Source organism: Corvus kubaryi, unplaced genomic scaffold (genome assembly GCF_017639235.1).
Source record: "Corvus kubaryi isolate FWS band 111438036 unplaced genomic scaffold, C.kubaryi_AGA036_p1.0 71, whole genome shotgun sequence".
Taxonomy (NCBI): domain Eukaryota; kingdom Metazoa; phylum Chordata; class Aves; order Passeriformes; family Corvidae; genus Corvus; species Corvus kubaryi.
Genome location: NW_024582059.1, coordinates 9,255,677 through 9,270,304, shown reverse-complemented (window position 1 = coordinate 9,270,304; position 14,628 = coordinate 9,255,677). Strand labels below are relative to the sequence as shown.

At 37.4% G+C, this 14,628-nt stretch overlaps 1 protein-coding gene across 15 annotated transcripts in view; it reads right to left on the bottom strand.

Annotated features, from left to right (window-relative positions):
• The window catches only part of RAPGEF2 (Rap guanine nucleotide exchange factor 2), a 186,520-nt gene that overhangs the window by 71,036 nt on the left and 100,856 nt on the right, over nt 1-14,628 (bottom strand). For 2 of the 15 annotated variants that reach the window (XM_042049460.1, XM_042049463.1), the window contains exon 1: nt 175-515. The exons of 11 other annotated variants lie outside the window; for them this stretch is intronic. In XM_042049460.1, the coding sequence (XP_041905394.1) occupies nt 175-234 (60 nt within the window). In that variant the 5' untranslated portion in view covers nt 235-515. Of the gene's footprint in view, nt 1-174; nt 516-1,064; nt 1,139-14,628 lie in introns of those variants that run through there. 2 more of the 15 variants (XM_042049461.1, XM_042049464.1) reach the window with 2 other exon arrangements.

Genomic DNA, 14,628 nt, shown 5'->3' with positions numbered 1-14,628 from the left:
CTAAAAACTACAACCACCAACATTAATGCCACCTCAGGTACAGCTTTCCCTCCAAACCCGCTATTAAATCCACAAGCAGGAAAGCCGGTGAGCAGGACGACAAGCAGTTTCAGTCTCCATGCAGTTTGCCCATGACAGGTTAGTGATAGAACAAACAAAATTTGCAATACTTACTGAGTGTTTCTCCTGCTGGCCCATAACTCCATGGTTAGCTGGGATTGCAAGTGGTTTCATAATGAAGAAACATAAGCTGAACTGAATTTACACATCATGTACCAATTTCTTATGGATGGCAAGTCACCCTCTACAGCATTAAATTAAAAAGAGGCGGAGGGGGTGAAACCGAGCTGGAGCTAAAAGTGTCACTACTGGTAAGCTCAAAACCCCCCTCGCACTTGTAGTGCAGAGCAGCAATCCGAATGACAGCGTTAGTCTCCATTTTTGTAACACTGAAAGTCTAAGCATGTCAGGACGCACAGAGCTTGATGAAACCCTACATATCCAGCATCCATTCAAGGGAACAAAACCATTCCCAGAGCCTGAGGAATGGGGGGTGGGGGGGGGGGGGGGAAAGGACGAAAAAAAAGCTAAAATGGCTGACTGCACAGAGACTCCCTCAAAAAGGCTTAATACAGTATTATATTAGTCAGGGTGCAGGAACCAGCCTCCAGCACTCAGTCAAGCATTGTTAATACTCCTGTTTCATTTGCAATCACACACTCACAAATGCAGCCTCCCCCCTCCCGCCACCACTACCCTCCACTCCCCCAAAACCAGGGCAGCGCACACGAATAGGGACCTCCTCCCCTGGCTGCTAATGATGCTGACAGAGTAGTGACCAGTGATCTCTGTTCCACTCAGCTAACCAAGTTTGCACAATTAATCTTAGCAGCATGACATTGATGGACATTTAATTTTATGATGCCTGTTCCTCACAATCAAGACAAGCACTTCTACCGCCCAAAGAGTCAGCAACAAAAATACAACACAGTTACACACACAAAAACCCAGAGAATCATGAGTCTGAATGCAATACGCCAATATAATTACGTTATTGTGCTTACTTTGGAAGACCATGGCTGCAGGCAGTTGGCATAGCAACGCACAAGGAAAGCCATTTCCTGGGTAGAAAGAATGCTTCCTTTTCTAAATAAAAAATTCCTCTTAGGATACAAACGGCATTGCTGCTTCCTGCAGAAAGCAAAGACACTGAAGTCTGTCTCTTAACCTGCACACAGGCACACACTCAACGCAGTTCGAGTGATGTAAGTGGATTTCTCTCTCTCTCTCTCCTCTCCCTCCCTCTCCCTTTATCCACCGAAATATTCGAGTCAAATGGAAGACACATTCCTAGAGGCTCGCCCCCTTCGATACTTAACTGTTTCACTCATTAAGGTAGAGATGGACAATGCAGATAAAACAGCAAGCTCCTGCCTGTGTCTGGTATCAGCCTCGGAAGATCAAGGCATCCCCAGAGGGGAGGGATCCGTTTGCTGCTGGCTCCCAAGAATGTCACTGAAGTCAGGGTGGGAATGAGGACCCACGTTTACCTCGCCAAATCCTGAACTGAACACGACTTTTCAAGAAGATAATGCTAGAACAGACACATCACCTCCCTTTTCCCCCACCCAAAAGAGAGCTGCTGCAGAGCTGTAAACATTTTTATCACGTATTAGCAAACAGTGCTCTTGATGAGCTCTCTCAGATTTTCAGCAGCTTCGCCCCTTCACAGGCCACAGACATCCATCCACGGGGTGTGGGAGGTACATGTCCAGACACCTTGAACATACCATTGCAAGCCTTTCTGAATATAGCTCCTGCTTCTCCTAGCACACTGAATACACAAATTTTACTAAAAAAACATGGGGATACAGGTGAAGAGACTGAGATAAATACGGCATTTATAACTCTCCCCTCAGAATGTAATTTGTATCTTAAACTCAGAAATATCCCCAGTCACTCCCATTCACACTACACCACTTCTCACACTGTAATAGCACAATCATGCTGCAGAGGAGCTGAAATGCAACGGGGACTGTGCTCAAGCAATAAATTTTCTGCCCCACACAATGCACCTGTTAAGTGCCACAGGTTTGTACCACTTGACACAGGATTGACCAAGCCAGGCACATGACATTCTTCCATTAGGCTTCAACTTTAGTACAGTTCTCTGTCACATCTTTACAACACATTCTTTAAAATCAGAGACCATCTGGCCTTAAAATAATTTCGAAGTATTTTTTTTTTCCCCAACAAGGACAATAGAAGAAAAGACTTAACAGTTGTTACAGAGGCAAAATACACAGGAAAAAAATTGGATACTACAGAATACTATGTCATACAATCTGCAGCTGCCTTCCCCCAAATTAACATGTACACTGATAATGAGTTTAGTTTGTTACACATTGATTTCCTTCACTCCTGGCAATGATTGCTAGCAAATGAGGCTATAAAAATTAGTGGAAATTAATTCTAGTAAAGCCAGAAAAGATCCTGAAATAATCCAGTCTATTTTTTGCACAATTCTTCTATGGACACATTTTCACACACAACACCTTTTAAACTGAATGTATTTGTATTTATGAGAGTTTAATGACACACCCTTGGTCTTCTAGTATATTCTAAAAGATAAGTTATTCTCAATTACAACAATTAGTTGAGAATTTCGAAAGTCTTTGCCATGTGCCAATGCAACTAACAGATGATTTTAAAACATTAAATTATGCTTAAGCCTTGTAAAACAGTTCAATGCTGAGTGCAATCAATTTTCTGAGGAAGTAGTAATCAGAAGTAGCAGAAGTTATGAATTCTAGGAAACTTAGGCAAACCCTCTCTAGAACAAAATTTTAAAATACTACTTGTTGACAAAGCAATAAAACCCTTTTCAGTCTGATTGGGTGGCCTTGCAGTTAACACCATGAGCAGAATTTGAGTGTGGTATTTTATCCTCACATCAGGAAAAAAATGAAGTTCTGCCAAAACAGAAACATCTCCCCAGCACAGGAAGGCAGCACACCGCTTTCTGAACTCCATCACACACACACAACTACCAACATGCATTCTCTCTGTATCAAATGATATTTCCAGCTAAAATCCAGCACAGGTTTCTGTGGCATAAGCCTTCCAGAGTAACATGAAAACATGATTAAACCCATCAAAATAGTAGCAAAACACAAAACTTTCATGTAACAATGCCATGAAACACTGTCTTACTACTTATGCTGGTCACCAGTATACACCTTTACTCATCTGTTAGTAAATTAAGTCAGTACTTTGTACATGAATGCAAAAAGTTTTATCAACCTAACAAAGTTTAATTGATGTTCACATGTATTAGACTGAAAAATCAGCCTCTTTACATTCAAAATGTGAAAAGTGACATTTATGTAATTAGGTGAAGAAAACACCACTCACAGACAATTTGTGAGTCAAAACAAGTTTTCAGAAATAAATGGTTGATTCCATTTCCCTCCTCCTCCCTCCTCAACTGCCATCATTTCCAGATACAGTGTGATTGTATGTACTGTCCATTTTCAGTTCAAAAAATACTTCAATAGAATTTGTATTTCATAAAAAATAATTAAAGCTGAAGTCCAGTGAATAGTTAGAGGTTACAGTGAAAAACGATTGGAATTTAAATCAGTGTAAAACACAAGAACAATATATTGTGGAAAGTTTCTATCATAACCAAGTATAAATACATCATAGAAAACCTACCTGCAACTTTGTGCTCATGGGTTTTCCAAAACCCATGTAAGAACTCCTTGCTTAGACTTAAAAGTTTGGGGGGGGGGGGGGGGGACCAAAAAAAACCAAACAACAAGACAGTTTTGCAAACATTTTTAGGCTATTATAGTGAGATATTAATAAACCTGACATGCAATAATTGCACATGGGCTATCCATGGCTGCTTTCAAAATACTGTATTTATAAAAAAAATTGTGTCCCTTTATGAGCCACAGAAAAGAATGTTTAAAAACCATTTCAGAAGCAACTATAAATGTATGGACATCCTAGAACTAGCCCATAGGATTATGGATTCATAAACAATACTGAATTCTAGGTAGAAATTGGCAGAGATCTCAGCAGCTTGTATCATCTGCCTGAAATGTCTCTCAACTATTTCATATTCTATCTCACCATGTACATTATATACATTATCAACTCTTATTAATTATTATATATTATCAACTATTTTATATTCTATCTCACTCATATATACCATCTCACATGGATATCATTCTCCTAAGCAGTACCAACAACACTTGGAGTATTAAACCTTTTTAGGTTAATGACAAATGCTGTAACAACAGATTAACTCAATTCCTCAGTTTCAAGCAGTCACCTTAACTCACAACTACTTACAGAAGTAGTTAAATTTTTATACACATTACATACACAGAGACCATTCTTTTCCTGAAGTACCTCAAAACCAGAAATTATCAGCACATTTTCCCCTTCCCTTTAAACACAATGTAAAGTATCATTTCCTTCATGTTCAAATATCTAGGCAAAAACCAACAGAACACTCTAAGGTCATCGAATTTACTGCCACTGCATGACTCCAGTAGCTAGAAAAAACATTCACAGTGAAGGGACAATTACACAGATATTATACAGCTGTGTAGGTGGAATAACAGACAGCTAAATTGAAGAGTGCAAGAATGGAGTACATAATTTTAAGGAAAATAAGGCACAGCTATCTTCTCTTTCCCCCGCCCTCCTCACTTGGAAAGAAGTGGAAGTTTAAAACTTAAATTTAAGCTCAGGGCTATTGGACACAACACTGTTAAGCTCCCAGGAGCATGCTTCTGAATTTTATAATGCTGGTGGTTCTCTGCCTCCCAACCTTACCAGAGAGATTACTACATAACAATCTGTTGCTCCCATCAGATTTAAAAACGCCAACTGAAACCACTAAAAACCCAGAACAATAACGCACTCAAAATGCTACAGTACATTTAAATGTCCCATACAATATGTAACTCTTATTTCTGAAATATTCAGACAAATTTACTGCCAACAATTTAAATCTCTGGCCATATGACCCAATTTCATGCAAGCGAGTTCCTATTTATCAGCGTAAAGCAGACATGGGATGTCTAGGCACATCTATCCCTGCTAGTATTTTCTCAAGAACTTTGAGAACTTTAAATAAAACTGTTGAATAAAATTACCAAATATGTTCTCCAAGCTACTAAAATACCACTTTGGCCAAAACACACAGATAAAGTAACAGTATTCACCATGTTAATTATTTTTTTTAAATTCATGAAGCTGTGGCACTGCCATCACTACAAAGATGTTTACTGCGCAACTGGTGACACCAAAGCAAGACTTACAGCGGGGTGGTGTGTGCTGTTTTGATAACACATTTACTAATGTTACAGACCATTTGAACAAATGCCCTTCTGTTGAACTGCTGCTGCAGATGAATCTATAATCCAGATCTTTAAAATAATGGCAAGCCCAGAGCAGTTGGGCTGGTGCCTCAGCTGGGTGGATGTGCCGTAGGCTGCCAATCTTCCCTCTGACGGCAGACTCATTTGTCACCTTCTGTGCACAGCTCTGCTTTCAGCACAAACTTTCTATTTGCATGCCATCCATCTTAAAATGGGAGCAAGTCATAGTATTCATCTAAAATACTTGCCATTGAATTCTGTTCGACAACTATGCTAGAGCAGGTATGAAGAAAACCGGTAACTGATGGACACTCATCCAAAATGTGACAAGACACTCTATTTCCAGAATATCTAAATTAACTTATAAAACTGACTTGAGCAAAGGCTCATCACAGCACCAGAGCACAGAAACTTTTTTCTGGACTCCATAATTATTTATGCTTTTTATCCAACAATGCTTTTAGGAGAAGAAAAAAAACCAACAACCAACAAACAAAAGTAAAAAATAAACATATCTTTTGTGTTCCTTCTAGGTCAAAATCATATATAATATGTATGTTTGTGAAGTCACTTTAGGTGATGTTTAACTGATTTACCTGCAATTTTTACACAAAGCAAAGCGTTTGTTCTTACACAAGCCGTATGTTAATGCATATTAACATGGCTTTAAAACTATACATTACCATTATTAAATGTAAAACTTAGGCACAAAATTTGCTATATTAATGACTTCCATTGGCAGAATGGTCACAGATTAGTTTCATTTCCTAAGCTCTTTCAGTACTTCAGAAGTGAAAAAAATGCATTATGTCAGGATAGGTGGAAGTTTTTCCCAACGTTTACAAAATTTTCTCATGTTGGTGTAATGACCAGATTTAAGAATGGCACGTTAATTACATCAGAGAATGTGAGAAAGTGCTTTCTGTTTTTAAACTGGGAAAAAAAGCATGAAAGCAAAACAGCAGACACACTGTTAAGGTCAAGAATCACGATCTCAAGCATACAGGAGTAGCAAGTTGTCTTTACCAGATCTAAACTTTGACACCCACACCTGCTGGGGATGAGGTTCACTACTGAGATACAAATCGGCCCACTATCCTGGAGGGAAAACAAACAAATGAAAACATCCACAAAAACTCCCACATATCATTGTGTCCATACCAATTTCACATCAGGAATCTAGGGACACAAGTCCTTCATTTATGTGAGGCAACCCTCAAATATCACATTCTTTGCTGTAGAACAACGTAGGAAAACTCTATAGAAGGCGGATAACTGCATACCTCTTTCATCTGTATCCTACTGCTTCGCTGTTCAAAGGTAAAAATAAAACTCAGGATTTTTCTGAGATCAATCAACTGCCCAAATTCTATATTGTTATGGTCAGTAGTAGCTCCATTGAAACCTGAAATACGCTGACATACTTGCATCACAAGGATGATTGCTGTGGCAGACGACTGAATGTATCTGAGACCAAGCAAGGTAGGGGAACAATTATTTAATGTCTCAATATTAATGGATTAAAACCAAACAAACCCCAGGTTTTTAAGTCTCCTGCAAATGCTAGCTGGTCTTCTGTTGTTTTTGTTGTTTGTTTATTCATTGGGTGACTTCAGCAGTTGTGGAGGGGCGTTATTTTCGTTCTCAGCGAATACTATATGCTTTCTAACAACACTTTCCCTTGAACTTACTTAGAAGCTTTAAGGGATAATCTGAAATTCTGTTCAAGGTGCAGATGTAGATGGGGTCAGCAGGAAACCACCAGACTGTCTGTTCATCTTTTTTAATGTGTACTTGGACATTTCCCAGAGTAACTTACTACTTATCTCTGGTGTTTTGAGGAAGTTTAACTTTGAAAGAGCTGGTTGCTGTTACAGAGAATTTTCACTCACTTCAGTTGTCTGTTGGAAAGAAGTAACTCTTGTTTTTGTCTCCAGTCACAGTCTCATGCCAGGAGACTCTCTGAAGAGCCTGCTCCAGGGGTTCCCAATTAAAATCAACACTGAAGAGTTTAGCAGTGTAAGATCATTTTCTTTTGGGAGAACTCTCTCCTCATGCCCCTTCATATCCTCTCTTGTGTAATGCACCATGTACCAACATATCTTGAGAGCTTTGTGCCCTGCCTCTAGCAACTGTACAGAAATAATTTATACAGATCTTTTATCAGTAACAAACCACATGCAACTTCACTTGTCCCTTACTTTTAAAATAATTATCAAGCAAAGTGAGCCAAATTGCTTTTATATAGGAAAAAAGTCAAACCACGACATTATATCCTTCAAATACAGAAAACTTACTATAAAACTCCAAGAAATGCCCTTTCCCTTTCCTCTTCCCCAATCAAATAAATCAGGAAGGCAATTACCATCACTTGACAGATGTTCCATTTTGCAAATGTAACACTACATTTTTTCCTTCCAATTACAAGATCAGCTACCTAGATATAAAAGTGTTAAATAAAAATAGGTAGAAGTGCACCTACCAGACTGAGTGTCCCTAATAATTTGTTTCTACATGGTTTTGTATTCTAAGACTGGTGTCAGGATTCCTACTTTTAAAGTGGTCTTTTGTGCACCCCAGATCATTTGAAGACTTTAAAACTAGTTAGCTGCAGGCCTTTACATTCACCAAATTACAGTGTTCAAGTGTAATACATAATTTAGAAGTAAAAGGAAGGAAAAGTAAAATATTTTACATTTTAGCACATGCACATACACACTTATAAAATAATGCAAAAGTGTGAGAACACAGTATGTGTAGGTTTTCTGCCAGCCACATTAACAATACACAACACCTGCCAGCTGTTCCAGCTGCATGTCAAAACTTTACTGTCTGAAAATTCAAATATAATTAAGGCTAACCACTCAAACCTAAGGCCCAGCTCCCAATACCCATAACTCATACAACAGAATACTAACACTTAATTAGACCTTGCATTAAAAAAAAGGCTTTTTCATTTAAAAAAAAAATTAGAAAATCTTTTCATCAGAAAAGTGTAAATACAAGGAATTTAAGAAGTGCTTAAAAAATATGACTACACAACAGGGTGGTGAAGGACAGGGAAAGAAGTTACACACAAACCTTGTGTTAAATTCAAGGTAACTACCTTGCTTTACTTAGGACTTGGTAGATCTCCTGAACTGAACTGTCACCCAATGAAGGATGAAGTGTGGAAAAGGGCATTTACACTCAGCAGGATGTAGCTTGGGCACTGTAATACACACATCTACCCAATAAAGTTGAAAAGGGTTTACCCATCACACACTGGACCTGCTCCAGCATCTCAATGTCCTTTTTGCAGTGAGAGACCCAAAACTTAACACAGGATTTCAGGAGTGGCCTCACCAGTTCTGAGTACAGCATGACAATCACTGCTGATCCAGGCCAGAATGTCATTGGCCTTCTTGGAATTTGGAACATTACATTTTCCCCACGTTTCAATTCTATACTTTCTTAGTTGCTTAGGATATTTTCACTACTGAATTTGTTAATTTTTTTAGAGCTTTGAAATTCACTCAGCCAAATGATAATTTGAAACTAGTCAAGTCAAATACAAGGCTTTATTAAAAGTACTCAGGATCACCTAGTAATACTAATAATTTTATCTTTAAGTCACTATGTCAAGCTCAGGTCACATAACCGTGGCTCAGATGCTTGGGAAAAAAATGAACTGACAGATTCTTTCCATCCTTTAGTGGGCAAATAACCACTACTACTATCACTCATACTCGTCTGTACAGAAATGCCAGCATTGAAAGGATCTGTACTGGCATTCTACAAATATAATATGGCAGATCCCATTTCCCCATATGTACTTTATATACAAACAGTGTTTCTAACTCAATAACCTTATGTTAATGAGGATATCCTTTTTTAAAAATATTTAAGAACACATGTATATATTTGCTTTTTTAATTTTCCTCAGCTCTAATCACAGAATATGCTGAGTTGGAAGGGACCCACAAGGATCATCGAGTCCAAGTGGTGGAAATTCAATATTTGTATTTAGTTACATTATGCAGTGATTAATTTAGAAAAGAGTTATGAAAAATCCATTTTTCTACTGCATGAACAACTTTCTGCCTTGATGACATACCTCACATTTAGTTTTATACCCTACATCTCAGAAAAACAATCTTTTATATAGTATAAAAGAGCGCATCACAAGTCAGTAGCAGCAATAAAATCATGCTACTCTAGAAAATCTATGTTGTTATTAAACAAAGTTTTACATATGTGTGCTCATAAAGTATTGGCAACTCTACAAGCTGTAAACAGGACCTAATGCCATTAATATGTCAAAAAAAAAAAACTTCAGAAATATTACTGACACTTCAGTTGCAGAAAATACTGCACAGCTTCAATGCTTCTCTTTGACTTTCCAAATCTAATCACAATTACAAATCCAGTTATGACATCAATGTGAGCCCTTCCAAAGGGAATCTAAGAACAGTAAATCCCAATGGATATAAGAGTTCTGCAGTAGGGATGATGTAATTTATAAAAATAGACAATCTCAGATAGAAGCTGCAAGTTGAGTAAATAACACACTGCATGTCATTAATTTTGCATTAGCTTGCCAGTAGTCATTACTAAAAGGATGATGAACTAACATTTTTGCTTTGCTTCGGGTGCTACACAAAATAATATAGCAGCATTGCTCATATATTACCAATAACACAAAACTTAATACATAGCTTGAAACAGTAACAGTCCCTTACAACACAGCTGAAGGAAGGAAGCTGTGTGGCTAAAATGGTGGTGTTTTGCCAGAACACACAGAACAGAGGGATAGGAATTACTTATTGCCATTATAACGTTACCAGTGGATGTTCCCATGAAGAAACATCCAACTTCCATTTAAAAAAAATGGTTACCATGAGCTGCCCAAATCATATCACGTGTTTTGCTTTTCAGGTAAAATTATCCTACCATTTTTGTAGCGTCTCACTTCAAAACGCACCTAACATGTATAACACAGTCACAATCTTCAGGAATTTATCCTCTTGGCTGTGTTCAAATATACAGACTACGTATATCTATTTAGTATTTTGTATTACTTCCCATTATGACATACATATGAAGCTCATTTGAAATCATGAGCAGATCATCACCACCATGGAATAATAAAAGCAGTTGTTTTTGAAGTTAGACGCTGAATTTTGTAGATGAAGAAAAGCAACAAATATCCTTCTTGGTAAAAGGACACTTGCACTTGGCAGTGTTAAGAACCATCCCCTTTCTTTTATTAATGGAACAATCAATACAGTATATTTTATTTTCAACATGAACACTAGAAATGTTAAGTAAATTATTTTAAACTGTTTTGTTATTAATAGAGACAAATTTGTTTGGGCAAACAAGCATGCATTATTTCTGCTAACGTGTTTAAAACTCTGCATACCATGCTATTCCTCATCAGCAACACTCGGCAAATTTAGGTGTATACACAATTACATTTTTCTGCTGACATTACTTAAATCAATTTGTGTCATAACCAAGAACAGAGTGAGTTCAGTTCAATTTATATTTATGTGAGGCAATCTTCTTGCTTTCATTTTGCATAAGCCACACAGCAGAACCTTCTCAGCTTCCGTCCTCCTTGCTCTTCACATTTTTCCTCTATCTGGGGAAAAATCAGTTACCAGCAAGTTCCAAAATTGAGTCTATTTAAATAGGTCCAGGTACCATAACTCATACTAGCCTCTAAAGCTAAAACCCTCGAACATCCTGCACGCCAAACGTTTCTGACAACCAAGTGTATTTGTCCCCACTTGGTCCTCTGGGTGCTTTTTTCCTTTGTAAATAGACTTGCAACACTTCCAAGGTCAAGGATGCTGAAAAAATTGGTTTTCCCTCCAACCTCTCCACATCCTTTACACCTTTTCACAAAGCCAGGCTTTCATTGTGTCCACCACTCCTTCTTGCCCACTGTCCTATCAAATAATTTTCTTAGATGTGGTTCTTTCTTCCTAAAAGCAAGATTTTCTTACTGTTAATGTGAATACTCATTATTGGGCCTGTTGTTTGTTTTCTGTTCTATTAAGTGATCTTGCATTAGAATGGAAGTTCTAGATATTTCTAAAAATCATCAGGAACATTAAAAGCTGCAGCTATTTACAAACTTGAAAGAATGACATTGTTCCTTTAAACAGACTTCTTGTAGACTGGGTATCTGGCAACTGTTTCTACAGATTCAAACTAATGTAAAACAACGGAAATTCCACAAGACAACTAAGTGCATTATGACACTGGCATCAATTTACCATGTAAAAAACAATGCACTAACATGAATACATTATATCAAGCTACATCACAACAGTGCAAAGCCCACACTGTTGAAAAGCAAGCACATATGAAGTATTTCATGATCATATGCAGTGTGGTCCGTGGCAGGACATGCAGCAACCTGTATTTTACAACATCCAACAAAAGCAAACATGCAGAGAAGCAATGGTATTCTGCTGTTTTTTAACATTAAAGGTCATCCCAAATAATACTGGACTTCTGTAACAAAGTGCTAAAATCAAATCAACTTTTTGGAATTCTCATCTACTGTGTTAACTACTGCAAAACACTGCTTGTCATCTTATAAACTTCCACATTGCCTCAGTAGCCACACACTGAAAAAAGGAAAAGAACAACAAAATTCAGGCAGAAGAAATTAATGGCTTTTTTAAAATCCTTCCTAAACGTAGCAATATGATATATAACAGTTTTATAATGTCATTTTGCAGACAAAAGAAAGGAAAAGGCAAATTTGTTATATAAAACAGAACAATCTGAACATAAATTTTCAATCCAGGTATTTTAGATTCTCAGCAGACAATGAGCATCCAAATGGTATCAGGGAAAAAAAGGCTACTTTGCCAATGCTTTGCACTATTAGTTTTAAAAGCAGATAGGGGCAGGAAGAAAGTTTTCTACAATTTGCTACTAAATAAGTAGGCTCTTATCCTTTTTTAAAAACAGCACACCAAAAAAAAGCTAGACAAAATTCTCCTGCTAATTTTTACAGGGAGTCATGGCTGCCAACGAGATTTGACTCAGCAAAATTGGACATGGTTTCACTTCCAGCCCTCCTCTCATTCACATTTTCAGTCAACTCCTTCAAATAAAATCCAGAAGGAATACTTGTCTGCCCTAAACACATCTCACAATGCTCCACAGCAGCGTGTGAGGATAAAATCGTTACATGGCTGTAACTAGGGTAGAAGCCAGGGTCACTGATGGCTCCGCGCCCACCGCTCTTTTCTTTCCAATACCGGATGAAGGGATTGTCAACCCACGTGAACCTCAAGCTGAATGGGATAAGGAAGGCTACTAAAGGCAGAGAACCCTTTCACAGCAATTTCAGCAGCTGGCTACAGAAAGCCTAGTTGAGAATGCACTAGCAGCAAATTTCATAAACCTGTTAACTAATTCAAATTTGGGCAGATTCACACAGAGTAAAACACCACACACCATCTTTCTGTTCAGGGCTATCCGCAGGTGCTTCAGCATTATTCTTACAGGCCTGCCTGCATCTCTTTAAATACACCCCAGTAAGATTTGATACTTTGCCTTTAGCAGAGTAAAGACTACAGTACAGACTAGTAAAAGCCAACATCTCAGTTTACATACCAAGTCTAGAGAGACACTAACTATCACAAACCAGGGAGTTACAAATTACTACTTGTAATCTCTATGCCACTAAAGAACAGCACCTTATTTTGGACAAAGTGATTTTTACGTTATGAACTTGTGTCAATTTACCCCAAATATTCCATGGATTATATACAGAATAACCAGCCCAGCAACACTCAGACCAAGCATGACTAATTCTTCACAGATGCACTGAAACAGTCACAAAGTTTACCAGCAGTAAGAAATTACAAGAAAGTCTATCCTTTTTTAAAATCATTCCATAGATGACTATATACTTTTAAAGTATTTTTTTTTAAATAAAAACAAAAACCAAAACCAAACAACAAACAGTCTAAAGCAGAAGTAAAGCCATGCAGGTTCCCAGAGAATGGGTCCACACTCATTTCAGTAAAATCATTCTAAACAAAGGTTTTGCACTGAAAACATGATGTACCCTTAAGTATAGGTACACAAAGAATGAAAATCCACATTCAGGACTTAAAATCCTATTTCTGCTATTAAGTAAGGAGGCATTAACACTAATCTAATTAAAGATGTTTCTGACACATGAGAAGCACAAGCTAACGTTTTCTAGATTCAAGTGAGAGCAGCTCAAACTTATCAGCTTTTTTTTTTCCTGAAAAAGAACTGATGAATTTTACCAAACTATAAAGGTGGTGAAAAAAGGATGTAATTTTATCTGTGTGATAAAACACATTCTTTTTATTTCCCTATATGACGAAGTTTCTATTTTCCTTACCCTAGAAATCACCAACACTTGTTCCAAAAGTAACATGCCTAAGTACGATACTCAACATTAGATTTCAACTCAACATTAGATTTCACTTCAAATGATCTTTCAAACATTAAGGTAAATTATTAATATACTATAAAGTATTTCAAATTCCTACCATAATTTGAGAAGTACATTATCATTCTTAAACATACTATTTTAGTAACCACAGGTTACTTAGGATCATGACACTGAAAAACTGGGGAGCACTGCTCTGAAGGTAAGGAACTGGGTTCCTAGAAAAAGTGTCGTATACATTTTGAAGAAAGAGAACATTTCAGCCCAGAAATCACTTGTCTGTGATACTGGAAACATATTGAAATTTGAACCCTCTAAGCATTTTAGATAAATGAATTTAACAATGTGACACAGGAGGAACTTTTAAACACAGGTCCTGATAAAAAAATATCAGGAGAACTGACCAAAGCAATGTATGAAGAAAAGAAGAATTTGTAACCTAAAAAAAAATTAAGTAGTTTCAATTTGTTTTCATCTCTATCACAAGAGATTTCTCAAGCATGGAAGTGGAGACATTTAACAATTTGATAATACACATTCTTATCAAGCATTGTATCTGATGGATGCTCAGTATTTATTTACTTTGGCACTGACAAGTGCAACTGCAAATGCCACTTAAGTTTAAAAGATGCCACTCAGATCTTCAGATCACCTTGCGTGCATTTGAGGTCTGATATGAGGGAAAACTTCCATAATTTGTTTGGTTTGGTACCATTCCAAGATACTTTACTTGGGCACCTTCTTCTCCCTAGCTTGGCAAACCTGTGTTTCAGGTAATGGCCATTTAGA